Raw genomic sequence first — 16,183 nt, 5'->3', positions numbered from 1 at the left:
TAGATGCCTTCCTATAGTTCTTCCTTAGCAATATCCTCTCTAAAGAAGGTGTACTACAATATTGGCGGAGTTGTTTGTCACATGCTGCATTTCTTCGGTGAGTAGGTCATCATTACTCATCGGCCATTTCTTTAGTTTATTTATCTCATTTTTCTCATATTTGATTGTGTGACTGTCATAGACCATGAAATAGAGTTTGGGCTAATCTAAATCAATTGAATAAAATGAGACAAAGAGAGCACGATGATTCTTGACGTTATCAGTAGAGTTGGCTGACTTTAAACCGATTTAAAGATTCTGTGACTGCTTATCTAATCTTAATAATCTAACATATTAATGATGAATTAAGAAGCTACTTACTCTTAAAACAAATTTATCCTTATATGGGAGTTACGGGAGTAAAATACTTTATAAGATCAAGGAAAATCATCGAATATATTCATGAATACTAATATCTCAGGTGAAGCAATAAAAGTTACGCGCGCGCGCACGTACGCACACGCACATACATACACACACACACACACACACACACACACACACACACACACACACACACACACATTGTGCTATAGAAGACGTATTCTTATCTTTTATGGTATATATCATTTATAGTATTCACATAAATTAATAAATAAATACATTAATAAATAAATACCATATGTTAATTACTTTTATTTAAAACTAGCTGACCCGGAAATGCTTCTCCATTGCTAGATTTGAGTACATATATATGTAGATTAAATGAACACAAATAAAAGTTTGATAAAACATTAGAAAACTGAACATTACGGAACTTAAAAAAATATAACCTTTCTCTTTTTCTCTTCTTCCCATCTTCCTTTTTTCGCATCTTCCCTTTATCCCTTCTTTCGTTTTTCTATTTTTCGCAAAAATATTTATTTTCACATAACTAATATATATTCTGAATATGAGCCAAATCGGACCATAAATGCAATTTTTCGAAATATCGCGACCCTAGCGCTACCTAGCGGGTCCAAACTAATTCAGAAACTTTCGTGGGCGTGCGCACAACAACTCATCAAAGTTTCATCTCAATCAAATGAATTGTATAAAAACGCGTACGGAACAAACAAACAAACATTCATTTATATATATATATATATATATATATATATATATATATACGTAAGATTATACATTCGATTTAAAAATAAACTATCTACTTACCGGTAAAGAGCAGTTAATCATTTTGTTCCACATAATTCCATGAAAATCTTACAAATTGGCTTAAGTGGCGATAAAACTTGTTCCCTAATATATATAAAAAAAAATAACGTTCTCATAGCTATTAGTTAATAAGTTCACGTTATTAAAAATGTGTATACTTGGATATTATTCTCTATACACAGTGCAAATATAATTTTTAACCAGCATGTCAATTAATTACAAAATTAAAAATTTTGTTAAGTATGAATTTTAAAAGTATAACTTTGGTATAATTTTTATTGTAATAATTAAAAATTATTAAATTACTTATTTGTTTAAATTCTATTAAGTGGTTATAGAAAACAGTAAAGTAGTACCATATTTTACAAAATCGTTGCGATGTCAAATGAATCATTCAATTACTGTCATTTAAATTAATAGAGCCCATGAAATTCTGTTTAGAAAGTTTAATATGTTGACGTATAGTATCTGAAGTGATTTCATGTCATAACTTCATTATTATTATTAATATTTTATGAAGTATTTTACTTTTTTATATTTTTTAGCTGATATACCTTTGTTTAATATTTTTTCCATTTATATAGTGTAAACGTAAGAGGCTAGTTTTTAATTAAAAATAATAAAAAAACATAGGTACGAGAGAATGACAATTGTTTTCTATGAATTGACAGACAGAATAAATTTAAGTTCTTAATTGTTGACATCATATTTTATTGATATAATTTTAATCTGATTAAAAATAGAATTATTCAAATATAATTTAAACTATATTCCTTTTTTCTATCAAAATAAACAAAAGTATTGAGAGAATTTATTACTACTTAAAGCTGTTTTATTTGTCTGCTTATAAAGACATGAAGAATATTCAATCATCATTTTGTCATATCGTTGGATTTAAAAATATTGCATGGTATTATTCCTAAAGATAAATAGAGCTAACTTGTATTAACAAAAAGAAATCTGAAACGCATTGTTTAAACCGTACTTATTAATGATAATATTAGACTTTGCAATATTAAGTCTACATTTAACAATACTAAACAGTCTTTTACCTTAAAATGGAAAGAAGATATTAGAATAAATTAAATTGCTGAATTTTTTTAATAGTTATAAAATAATAGGGAGAATTTTTTTTTTAAATTATAATTAATTTTCTAATAACTAAATTTTCTAATTTTTATAAAGTTTATAATAAAAGAATTTAATTGTAGTAAGTTAATGTAACCCATTTCCTTTCCCAATCTTTCTGTATATCTTCTCGTACTTGCATGTTTCTAAACTTATTTATAAATAAGTTTATAAACAATCATACAGTATAAAAAGTTACTAATCTCACTCTTAACGTTTCTACGCTAATTTGATTTAAAGAAAAAGTTTGAATAAAATTAAAAACACATTAATATAGAATTATAAAAGCATCAAATTAGAGTATATACGTCCTGTTTGTCCAAAGTATTCTTTTTTAATTTTTACATTTCAACCAATCAAAGTTGTTTTTGATAAATTTTGTAATGTAATGAAATGTATTTTTTTAATTTTTTTCATTCAAAAGTCTCGAGTCCAGCATAAAGATGTAAAAAATGGGGATTTAATCGATGATTTTGCTATCAGCCTAATGATAAATGATGCTCTTACTCTAGTATGGGTCGGTTTAATATTTAGTTGTCCTAACTACACTGAAAGTATTCTATGATGTGAAATGGTTCATTTTTCTCTTTGGCCTTTTTTCCTTTCAATCAGAAGACATTTGAACAGACATGTAAATTATATTCGTTTGAATACAGAATGATTTCAAAGTAAACGTCCGGTATTAAGAGAAAAAATATAAAACATATGAGCGCAATTGTACGGTCTCTTTCCTTCACTTGAATGGTTCTGGATTGGTTGGGCACACGTTAAAATTTTTTATACTCCATTCTAGTTTAATAGTTTATTGACAGGATGATCAATGGTAAAAATTGTACAAAACCCATCCATTTAATCTGGCAAATTCTGGGAAAAGTGGATATATAAATGGACATGTATTCTACTTGTTAAACCTAAGCACCTCTGCTGTATGTATCTAATAAAAGCATCAACAAATTTTAACGTAACTGAGCCGGATTAAGTACTGTCACCTCTAGCTTAAAAGGTTAAAATTCTACTAGTTTACTATCTTTGTAAATAAACTTACGTAGAATTTATTTTTCATAAAGTATAATTGCTTTGCAGAAAGATAAAAAAAATCAAACTTTTAAATATTAGTTTGTAACTAATATAAACAATTGTTAAAAAAAAAATTAATGAATAAAACTTAATCAATATAAATTTGTTGAAAAAGAGTACAGTAGAAGTCTTTTACATAAAATAAATGTAAAAAGGTTGAAATACTAACCTGTGAAACTGACAGGCTACTGCTTACGAGCTAAACTCCACCGCCTCTTATATAATGAGGGGCGGCGTTGTTGGTTTTGCTATTGGGCCTTAGCTTCCTCTGCGATCATTTCCGCTTTCATTATAGATCCCATGTGGAAAAATAACGCTGTCCATGCTTCGTGAACGTCTTCATTCCATTTTTCTTCCAACGATGGTTTTATAGCTTGAATAAATTGCGGTCCAATCAACTGTAACAATAAATAGATGTGACTCTAAATTTTGTTATTTCACATAAAATAATTAAAATGCTAGATTAACGAAAAAAAAATGTATGAGCTATACATTGTAGATTATATTAATTAGATTTCCTAAAAATTATGTACAGAATAAAGAACAAAAGGGAAGAGGAGAAAAACGTAGAGGAAGAAGGAAAAGAATATTATTTCTATTAAGATTCTCTAGACCAAATTACTCAATTTTCCTGGAAATTTTTAAGTTTTTTAAAACTTTTATATACATACAAATTTATCAACAGTCTTAGGAAAGTGTGAATTTGATAACATACTGTTTAGAATAAACTTCGCTCTGAGCTGTTAATTTATGATTTTAACAATATATAATTGCTTCAATTTGTAATACAGATTAAAAATGAAGGAAAAATTCATACTTATATACAGTATAACCCGCTATAACGCGGTTATCGGGAAATTTAGGTTACATCCGCGTTTTAGGCTAACCGCGTTATTTCGAGATGTAAATTTTAAATCACAAAGTGGATCAATTAATAAAATAGGCAAAGAAATCAAGCAATAATTTTTAATAGAAAACGTCAATGCAGTGCACTGTGTACTTAAATAGAAACACGTTAACTGCGGAAGACACGATAGATTTCTGATATTCAGATATTTTTTGGGGGACAGGTTTCAATCCGCGTTATATCCGTATCTACGGTATATCGAACCGCGTTATAACGGGGCTGTACTGTAGTTAGTTAGATATCCACTAGATTATTATTTGGGATATCCTTCTTTCGAAAAAGACTAGAAAAAAATAATAAAGATTTTAACAGAATTATTGTTTTACTGAATACCAATTAAATTGCTTTATTTTGTCTTGAGTTTATCTAACATTAATTTAACTTAAATCAGCTTTAGGGTTTTACTTTGGCAAAGAATTATATAGAAAAGAACTAAGTTACTACTGTTTACAAAATATTGCCTAGTCGTACGGCTAAAGCAATCACCTTAGGGCTTAGGGATTTCACCACAGTTCTTCTTAATAAGAGAGTTAGAGAAAGTTTTAACGAGCCATACTGTATCATAATATCCTTCTGGAGACAGTGCTGATTATTTTTTTTTACTTATAAAAAAATCAATAATCTTCAAATATTCTTAGTTGAATATTTCTAGAGAAAGAATATACACTGTTAGTATTATAATAGCGTATAATGAGTATTTTTATAAAATTAATAATAAATAAAAGAGCTTCCAATTTGTATAATTTTGCCGGCTTTTTATAATAAAAATTAAAAGAATTAGAACAAAAAAAAAACAATAAAAAAGAACAGATATATATATTTCTTAAAGGTGGGGAATACATTTAAAAAATTTTTTTTAATAAAAAATATTGGTTCAAATACAGATTGAATTTAAAAAAATTGCATTAAGTTTTCCTTAATTTGAGACTAAATAGAAAAGTAAAATAAAATAAAAATTTATGCACATTAGGTCCGGGTTTTAAAAAAAAAATAAAAATACAACTGTATACATTTCCTGATAGGTCTACATATGAAATATAAACTTATTTATACTGAAGGTAAAAAAAAAAAAAAAAAACATTCAGTGTCCCAGGAAGAATTGGAGAAACTTTCAGCTCATGTTCTAATTGTAAAAAGAATGAAAAAAGGTTCATATAAATATAGGTCTGGAAACGTTTTTTTTTTCGAGTTACGGCTAGCTAACAGTATCGCCCGGATTTCAGCTCTTATAATAAAAACAACTGCTACTATAATCTTTTGGACCCAAATTAAAGAGTATGGTTGGTGGTTTCTTATATAATTCAAGCTGGAAAATAGTATAAAACAGATTCCAGAACTGTATTCTGCAATGGTTTTTAAGATATCAGACATAAAACACAAAATTCGGTCTCTAAAACAAGTTGTTTTTAGGTTTGTAGTTCAATAGCTTAGTTAAATGAATAAAAAAAATTACAATGAAATTGTAAACCGAACGATAAAAGTTTCACAAATATCATTTCGCTCAAAAAACAAAAATTTCTGTAATATAAATAAAACTGTTTTTAACAAAACGATACTGATATCAAAAAAGGTAAGACACTACGTTTCTAATAAAAAAATCTGTTATTGATTTAGAATTTTGTTTAAAAAAAAAATACATACAAATATGTGTAATAAACAATAGATATACAATAATAGATAATACACAATGTTTAAGCGTTTCATATAATAAGCATAAAATAGAAACATTTGTTACAAAACTCTTACCGGCCCGATTTCATTTATTAAACAACGAATAATCATAAGAATTGTATTATTTCTGTAAATGTGATATGTATTACATATAAATAAAATCAGGACGGTATGAGTTTTGTAACATTTTTTTTTCCTTTTTTTGCTTATATTATACTAATAAAACAAGCTGTAGTATATTTTCTTTTAAATGTTATTATTTTAAGTACGTTATCAAGTTTTTGTACGCTACATAGTACTATCTAGCGGCGCGATTCGTAAATATACATTAAAAAAATAATAAAATGACATATTCGAGTCCCGCGGTTCATCAAATGGGAAAAAAATGTTGTCTAACAAAATTCGGGGTATTTTTTGAAAGTATTCTTTATTACAAATCTAATTGAACTGAAATATAATGTTTCCATGCTTATTTTTCCCTCATTCATTTCACTATTAAAATTTGAAAAAACCGGATACCCAATTTTTAACAAGATTGCCATACTTTCCCGTTTAATTTGCTAATATTAGCTATATTTGCCAAATCCACCGGTTTGGTGTAGTGATGAATGCATCTTCCCAAATCAGCTGATTTGGAAGTCGAGAGTTCCAGCGTTCAAGTCCTAGTAAATCAATTACTTTTATACGGATTTGGATACTAGAACGTGGATACCGGTGTTCTTTGATGGTTGGGTTTCAATTAATCACACATCTAAGGAATGGTCGAACTGAGACTGTACATGACTACACTTTATTTACGCTCATACGTATCATCCTTTGAAGTAATACCTGAACGGTAATTCCCGGAGGCTAAACAGGAAAAAAAGAAAAACTATATTCGCCGGAAAAGTAAAATATATTTCTTATGGTAAAAAAAAAAACTATATTAAGATATATATTATATAATTATAATATTATGAGGAAAACAGTGAAAATAATCGAATTAGGTGTAATATTATTAGTCGAGTATATTAAAAATTATGTTACATAAAAAGGATGAGAATATTTTTTTATATTTTAACTGAAAAGGTAAGATTTTCATGTGGTTTTGTTTTTAGAAAAATAACAGGATTTGTTTTAGATAAATTTTTATTTCTATACATGAATAATTTTCTGAATTTTCCCCACTCAACATCAGTTATTTTACTGGATTTTTGTTTCTGTTATTTCCTTAGAGTTTGCTGCTAATGTTATTTTAAATATTTTCTACATTCTGGTTTATCTTCCTCATTCAATTTTATTTCTGTTTTTTATATTTTTCGGTTAATAATTGTATTTTTTTAAATATTTTCAGTTTTTCCCCATTATAGTTAGTATCCTCTACTTAATCTTTGATCCATCAGCTTTGTAATATTTAAACGATTATGCTTCTCCAAAGTTTGTTTTGAAAAAAAACTTCTTTCATCATTTCCATTTTCATCAACCTACCTAATTTTCAGTAACTTCCAGTAAAAGCATATACCAAATTTCTGTATTCTTTTCCTTTTAAGTTGCTGTATTGTCAGTGTTTTACAGAGTAAAGTATTATTGTTCATTCAATAAGAAATCCTAGATTTATACCAATGGTTTTTGTACGCATGAAAACACATGAAAACTGTGCTAATCCTCTTTTATATTTTTAGTATTATGTTATTTCTTTATATTCTACTACCTTAATATCTAAGTGCTTTAATTTTATTATTGTATAAAAAATGAAAAAAAAAAATTGCAGTTTGAAGAAATTAACATTTTTATTTAATTTATACCATTTATAGAATTCATTGAATTTAACCCAAATTTACTCTAATGCGCACGCTTGTGTATAGGTTTGAGACAAAATATTTAAATAAATTTATAAAATGTTGAATGCAGATAATTTGATTTCCTTGGCAGCATACTTAAAAAATTCAGTTAATTTTCATTGTGACATACAGTTTATAATTAAACATTGACGATAAATTATTACTTTTTTAATGTTGAAATTCAGTTTTAAAAATGTTAACGTATAAAAAAATATCTGTATTTCTGGTTGAATAATAATAATAATAATAATTAGTAAATGATATTATGTCTATATAAGTCATCGAGTTGTCATGGTTGAGGTATGTTAATTTTGTTGCATAGATTCTTTGCCAAATATTGCCCTGATTATCAACCGTTTAAATGTATTTCTGAAATGAAAAGGAATTAACAAAAACCTTTAAAGTTAGTCAACTATAATGCTACTTTCTAAGTTTTAATAACGTCTAGTGGTTGCAGTAGTGAGAAAATCAAGACTTTCTTTCAGCTTTTCACTCTTTCTTAAGAGAACAAGAGGAAAAATAATGGGATAAGGTGTAAAACGTTTTTACTCTTAGCAGTTTTTTTACTATAAGTATGCAGTTAGAATATATTTTGAAAAATATTGTCGCGTGTTCGAATATCGACAAGGATATTGAGAGACTAACAAACGCAAAAATTTCTTATAAATACAATTTATTACTCTAAATATATAAAAATAATAATAATAATAATAAATATATCACATAGTAATTAAAAAAAAACTGATGTGGACACTACCTAACTTCTTTTTACGCCTATTAAATTATATTTAAACTTTTTTTTTTTTTTTAAATGAAACGAACATAAAATTTTATTTCATTAAAACTTCTGCTATTTTTTCATATTCTTTTTTTTTTATTGTTATTATTGAATTATTATTTATTGTAAAAATGTTTTTACAATCAGATGTTAATAATTATTAACAAATCAATATATTTAAATCAAAAAAACGAAAAGATGAAGTCGGATTTTAACCTGTGTGCCTTCTCCTTGTAAGATCCAAATATTTAACTAATTAAAATTTTATTTGCCTATAACTGTGGAACCAATAAAAAAAAGTACATCTTAAGATATATCATTGAAAAGTTGTTAATCACAGCTTATTACTGTAGTTAAGAAAACGTCCAAAATCCATTTTTTTTTATTTTGGGTTTTTTTGTACAGTTTTGGTCCAGCCGACAGTCAGCCGAAACTAGTCCAAATGGATTCAGGGATGCTCAAAATGGATATTTCCGTTGAAATCTGAAAACCGAAATTTTTTGTGATTACAATACTTCCTTCACTTCGTACAAGGAAGTAAAAATGATTGATTAAATGACAATTAATTTATAAATACCAAAATATAGTCCGAATTACTAAAAACGTTTTAATGACTGATAGAAACTTATTGCATTAAGAATAAGATAACAATAGAAAAATCTTAAGTTCATACGATTCATTTTCTGGAAGTATTATTACTTTCACTGTTTACAAAAAACTACTCTACACTTTATGAATAAATAGAATACGATCACTTTCACATCTATTTACAAATAACTCACCGAACAGCTTATTTTTTTCAACCACTATCCAAAATGGAATACTCGTAGGCACAATCTACAATCTTCGTTAACAAACACTGTTATCGCTTTTATTACACGCTGCACGAACACGACTTGCAAAACTAGTAACTCTGCCTGATGGACCCCGGCAAAATTTATACCTTCTGGAAAGCAAAACCAGTACCCGATCCGTCCTTTTGATTGTTCGAAAGTAACAACTTTTATTTTCCGCGCCTTCTACGCTGTCTGTAAATCCTTTCCTAGAAAGAATCCCTTTGTGTTCCTTCTAGATTTTTTCTTTATTTTCTTTCTCTTTCTTTCTGGAAAAATCGCGTTACTCTGGCTCCGTTACAATATTTAACTGTAAATAAAATGATATTAACTTGAAAGTATTATCAAAAATCTAATTACCTAAACGTTACTTTCTTCAACGTTATATACCACAAAAAACAGTCGCGTGTTTAAACATCGGTATATGGTATTGAAAAATTTCACGTAAATATTTATTTATTTTTTTTAAAATGATATTTCAAACCAAACAGGGTACTTTTTATTGTGTTCTTTTCTTTCTACCTCATAAAAAACGTACATTTTTACGAAAAGTTAAATTAGCATTTTTTTATAATTCTAGATTAATATTTTAGATTTATATATTTAGAGCTTTATCATTTTAGGCTTAGATTATTGATAATGTTTTTAATGAAATTTTTAACTTTTCTTGTAATAAATATAAAATTTCAAATTTGTTTTGTTTGTAAAATTGTTGATTAAAGTTGTAACAGAAAACAAAATGAGGTTGTTAAATTCGTATTTTTTTTTTCGTAATATAATCGCAGTTTTGAGCTAGGAACCGTACACCCTTCGACAATTTAATTATTTATGGGCAGAAAGAGATTTACTGGTTTTAATTTACTTTCTATTCTTGTAAAGTTGTATATTTACGTTAGATGTAGTACTTACTTGTCCAAAAGCTTATTTGTTCTGTTTTGAATTTAAATTAATAGAACATGTGTTTGTATCTAAATGTTTGTCTAGGTACACGAGATATACTCACCACAATAGGTTCCGGCAAGCTCGTGTACAAATACACAAGCGCACAAGCGAACACATATATACCCACACACAAATATGAAAGACCACTATTTAAGTCGTGAATAAACAACCTAATTTTACGAAATTGAAAGTAGAAATTACTACACATCAAATTCACTATAACGGAAAAGCTAAATATTTTTTAAAGAAAAAAAATCTTTGTGAGTTTCATACTTAAGTATGATTCTGATAATATAAAACGTAACATTTAACAGATAAATGTAATATTTTGTGAGACATTTTACAAAGTATTTACAAAATAGAATCTGTTGAAAGAAACGAATATATTTACATAAAATTTCGTTTAATTGGACAACTCCATAAATCATTTTAAATGAGCATCTTCAAAATTTTATGCCGGAAATAATGAAAAAAAGTATTTCTAAACCGATTTTATTATTTTCATTAGAATAATATATAACTATATATAATACAATGCAATAACTAATCCTGACAATAATTGAGAGCATTACCTTCATTTATTCATAGAATACATAGTTCTTGCTATCATAAGTTCCGTCATTCACTTTCTACGAAATTTCAGTACAGTATAAATAACCAATCAAAAGACGGTTTATTTTCAACCATTTTCACTAATTAGTACGTTTCAGCAATTGGAAACAGCAGTATTTTGGCCAATCAAAATATTCGGTGTTTTTGAACAGTTGGAATCCGTCATGTACGTTATTCAATATTAATATAATTTAATATAAATACGCAAATATGTATCTTATCCCACCGCATTTTCATCTAGCCTTAATATGATTTTTCATTTTGAAATAATGGAGGTCAAATAAAATAATTTTTGATTTTAAAATAATAAGTCATTCTTGATTTAGGCTCAATTATTCCAAAAAAATTAAAAATTCTGTGTCTTGAAAATCTCCTAACTTCCACGTCATCTTTATTAAAATTTAGATATTATCTAATAGTGTATTTGAAGTTATGCGTGTGAAAATTTGATGAAGATTGGTAGAATCGTGCTTCAGTTACGCTCAATTTCAGTTCGACAACTTAAAACATAACCGAAATTTGAGGTTATGTTGACTTTGTATTGGTGTATTTTTCTTACGCGCTTATGCATTGAGTAACGGTGGTGAGTGAGTATAATATCTATAAAATGCATATTTAAACTTGTATATACAAAGAATGTGGTTTTATACACGAATATCAGCTACATAAAGAAATTTTCTGTCTAATTTCATCACGTTTTCTTTAAAACCATATCGTCGTATAGGCTTTTCAATCTTAATTAGTTTACAAAATTAATGGTCACCTTAAAAATTTAAGGAGAAAAGATATTTCTGTTTACCAATAACTGCACTTGGGTACTCTAGAATTTATTTATTTTTTATAATTAAGCGAATCAGTCTATAAAATTGAGTTATGGACTGTATTGAGAATACATTTTTATGTTAAAATTTATTAAAATTCTATAGAGATAACTTAAAATACCTTCCTTGTTTTAATACAACTATAAAACCGTGTGAGCGTATTGAATTTTAACCTCGCCTCTCCTTACGAAACGTACACGCGCGCGGGTGTGGAAAAATCATGCAAAGCATTATATACATAATCTTACTGCTTTTCTTGGCAGATATTTTAATTTAATGTAAAGTAATTAAAAAAAATTTGTATATATTTGTCACGTGTTGGCGTCTCGATCAGGATATTGAGAGATTAACTATTTAGAATGTTTATATAATTACAATTTATTGGTTTATAAACGTAATTGCAATAAGACAAATCAATATTAATGACAGTGGTGATAATAATAATGTTAATAAATTTAAGTAACAATAATACAACCATTAATGAAAAGTAGTACAAAAACCAAATATTAATCATAGTAATTAGGATAATAGTAATAACGATAATAATCTCAATAACAAACAAATCAAACAATTAATACATGACATAAAAACACAACATAAATCAAAACAGTAAGCACTCATCATATTACACATCAAACGGTCATAAAAATCTATAGTAATAAACAGAGATTAGATACAAGACAGAATTTAAAATAATCGTCCGGATTTATTCCAGGTAGATGAATAGAAAACTAGATTTCCGACACATTAACAGAGGATATAGCATAAGCGCTGGTCATAACCCTTTTTACCACTAGTCTTGTATTAACCAACAATAGTACAGATAAGACAAATGTAAAGTTCACTTGCAAATACCTTTGCTGTCCACAAGGAAAACTACTCTAACAGTTTATGAATGAAATTTAGTAGTGTTTCTTTCATTTTTAGTTTTACAGTAACGCACAGATAGTATATCTTGTTTACTGGAATTACTCGTGGCGTCACCTTAATTGTATCGAACTTAATTCACACTGGAAATTCTCTCTTCACTGTCTTCCTCGCAGAATGCTCTCGCTGACTGACGTCTCTTACTGTCGTCTTGCAGACTCACACCGCGGACTCTCCTCGCTGGACTGACGTCGTAACGTCTCACTGGACTGGTTCGCAAAACTCCGCCGAACTACCACAATTCGCAGCCTCTCCTCGCTGAACTAAATGGTTTTTTTCCCCTACTCCCTCGGACCGGTTTTACATTTAAGTATACGCAGCCCGAGGAAGTGTCCTTTTACTCAAAGGAGGCCTCCCCACCCACCGACTGTATGTCCGGCACGGTAGGTCAGCCCCCCCCCCCGGTCGATTCTTTTCTTTCTGCTTTCTCTACATTGCCTGCCTCAAATCCCCAGGGCAGGAACCGAGTCCGACTATGCCGTCCCCAGCCCCAGCCCCGGGAACCGGGTCTCGGTCTTTTGGTGTTGCCTGCCTCTAACCCCGCAGAAGGTAGGCCAGGCCCGACTATGTCGTTCCCAACCACCAACTACGAAGCCGAGTCTAGGTCTTTACATTCCCAGTCCGATCTCGTAACGCCTACTCGCGGTCGTAGGTTTCATAAAGAGACAATACTCATGAATATCCTAGTTCTACAATTACTTCAGTCTTTATTAGTACCCCATACGTCTTTCAGTATCATTTTTCTCTTTTAAAACTAAAAAGGAGAATTTTTCAAAATTATTCCAATTTTGTCTAGAACTCAATATGAAGCTGATTAGTTCCTCGGGTGTGAGATTCTGTATTCCCGTGCGAAACCTATGTGTTGTCCATGTATCGCATTCAAATATTGTATGCTCAGCTGTGTCATCGCGTTCACAGTACCGACAACGTGGAGAGCTTCTTTTGCCAAAGCGGTATAAATATTGCTCGAAATTACCATGTCTAGAGAACATCTGAGAGACATAGTAGCTGACCTCGCCATGCTTTCGTTTGACCCATTGGCTAATGTCTGAGATCAACCTTTTTGTCCACATAGCCCCCTCATGTTGACTCCATCTACGCTGCCATGCCTGCATAACCACTTCAGAAGCATCATCCCGTTCCATGCCCTGAAAGCGAAGCCAGCGTTCCAAGACCTGGAGTTCTATGGGTTTTGTGGACGCCAGAACGCACGCCGTCTCATAAGATATTGTGCCGTATCCGAACATCACCCCAACTAGAGCTGTCTATGTAGACTCCTCAATCGTTTAGCATTCCTTTGCGTGAATATGGCTCTATACCAAACAGGTGCAGCATACAATAAAGCCGAGGTGCATGCGGAGACTAAAAAAACCCTACGTTTAGATGATCTTGGGGCATCTCGGCCAGCTTATAGCCTTATGAGGGCTTGTAGTAATCCTTCGACTCTCTCGCATATATATATATATATATATATATATACTATATGAGCACTAAAACTCAAGGTTTTATCAATTATCACTCCCAGATATTTAGCCTGATTGACACGTTCAAGCCTATGTTCCCTTATCTTACGTTCAAGATCTCGCAGCCGTCTCCTTCCCGCCAACATAATATATTGACTTTTATCTACTGAAAGTGTTAATCCTTTGTCGGTTAGCCAGTTATTTACGATCTCTAGAGTATCATTGCTCCTTTGTTCGAGGACATCTTCTGATCTCGCAGAGGTGAGTATCGCTAAATCATCAGCATAGGCCACTATTTCCGTCTCTTCAGGTAGCTGTAGTCGTAATACATCGGCAATGACCAGTAGCCAAAGTAACGGTCCCAGTACTGACCCCTGGGGGACACCACCATGAACTTGGTATCGTATGTCACCATCAAGCGTGCTAACCGTAGTCCATCTTTCAGACAGGTATTCGGAGATCTGTCTCCTAATGTAAGGGCTTATTCGCCTTCTGACTAAAGCCGCCATGATGGAGTCCCACTGGACGGTCCCAAAAGCATTTCTAATGTCAAGCATAACCAGTAAAGGAATCTTCCTGGTGCGCCATGTTCCAGCCTTGACTGTTATAGCCCAGCTAGTTATCTTTTCAATCGCCTGAAGCGTCGATTTGCCACGCCTGAACCCATACTGGTTGTTATGAATACCCCCGCCTGTCTCTAACTCAAACAGTAACCTTTCTGCGATCAATCTCTCAGCCACTTTCCCCATATTGTTTATGAGGCTCAACGGGCGGTAACCAACCACTTCTGCATTAGCAGTCTTCTTGGGCAAGAACACAGTGCGCGACTCCCTCCAACAATTAGGGAAGGTCCTGTTCTGCAAGCAATAACTTGCTACATCTGTCATTTCCCAAGGGGCTTTCATCATAAGTCCCTTGAGGATCGCAGCAGGAATACAGTCTGGACCCGGACTCTTTTTGTTCCTGAGTCTAGATACCGCCAAGGTGACTTCATATTGTGTGAATCGACCTGCATCGCATTCAACCAGCTCCGATAGACCCGATTCAGCTACCGGAAAAAGTGTTCTCAATTGTATACCAGCAGACTCAGCTGTAAGGACAGGCAAACGTCTACTCAGTCTTCCCATGACGATCTGAAAAGGACGTCCCCACGGGTCCGAGTCCAGCTCCAAGCATAACTCCTTCCAACGTGCTCTCTTGCTAGATTTTATTAGGTAATTTAGTAACCGCCTGGCATCAGCAAACATATTTACAGCATGCTCATACACAGCACTGCCTCTTCTACGGGGTCTAAATTTTCTCCTTCGCCAGTACTGCAGAATCCGTCTTTGGTCCGCAATCTCCGCAGTCCACCAGTAAGCGGGTTGATACCCCCTGATATTTTGGGGAATCCTCGCCATCTCCGTGACTATTAATTCCTGCAGAACAAAAGGCGTAACCTCTCTGCCATCCATGAGCTTGCGAGCAACTTTGTCAACCACTACTTCTACCTGTCTTTTAGTCAATCTCAGCAGCTTTGATGTTCTCCCGATCACCAGTCGTATACCGTCAAAAGAAAATAACGTGGCAAAGTGATCACTACCAGTTTCTGACCTCAAAACTCTCCATTGATAGAGCGAAGGATCCCAACTATTGTCAACCAATGTCAGGTCTAATACAGATCTATGACACCTGGCTTCAAATGTATAAGAGTCGTCATTTAGACAGATCATATCAGTCGCCATTATCATTTCTGTAAAGATTTACCCTCTTCTGTTAGTATAACTGCTACCAGCAATCGTGGCCTTGCAGTTGAAATCACCCATAACCACGGCTCTTTTCGGTGACTGTAAGATGACCCGTTGTATTTCGTCAATGTAAAGTTCATACTCAGCAATTCCAATATTAGGACTCACGTATCCAGCCACAAGGACAAAATTCGGCAAAATAATTTGTTAAAATCCCTCTCCTCTATGATGCAACTGCCATCCGATCCTATTACTGATGTTTGTTATAGCGACATCACCAACAGCA

At 31.2% G+C, this 16,183-nt stretch overlaps 1 protein-coding gene across 1 annotated transcript in view; it reads right to left on the bottom strand.

Annotated features, from left to right (window-relative positions):
- Positions 1 to 3,595: 3,595 nt before the first annotated feature.
- Positions 3,596 to 16,183, bottom strand: part of LOC142326918 (globin CTT-Y-like) — an 82,167-nt gene continuing 69,579 nt past the window's right edge. The window contains exon 4 of the mRNA XM_075369649.1: positions 3,596 to 3,794. Within this exon, the coding sequence (XP_075225764.1) occupies positions 3,645 to 3,794 (150 nt within the window). The 3' untranslated portion in view covers positions 3,596 to 3,644. The remainder of the gene's footprint in view (positions 3,795 to 16,183) is intronic.

This window comes from Lycorma delicatula, chromosome 6 (genome assembly GCF_047948215.1).
Source record: "Lycorma delicatula isolate Av1 chromosome 6, ASM4794821v1, whole genome shotgun sequence".
NCBI lineage: Eukaryota > Metazoa > Arthropoda > Insecta > Hemiptera > Fulgoridae > Lycorma > Lycorma delicatula.
Note: the sequence above shows the minus strand (reverse complement) of the source record. Positions and strands in the feature narration are given on the sequence as shown.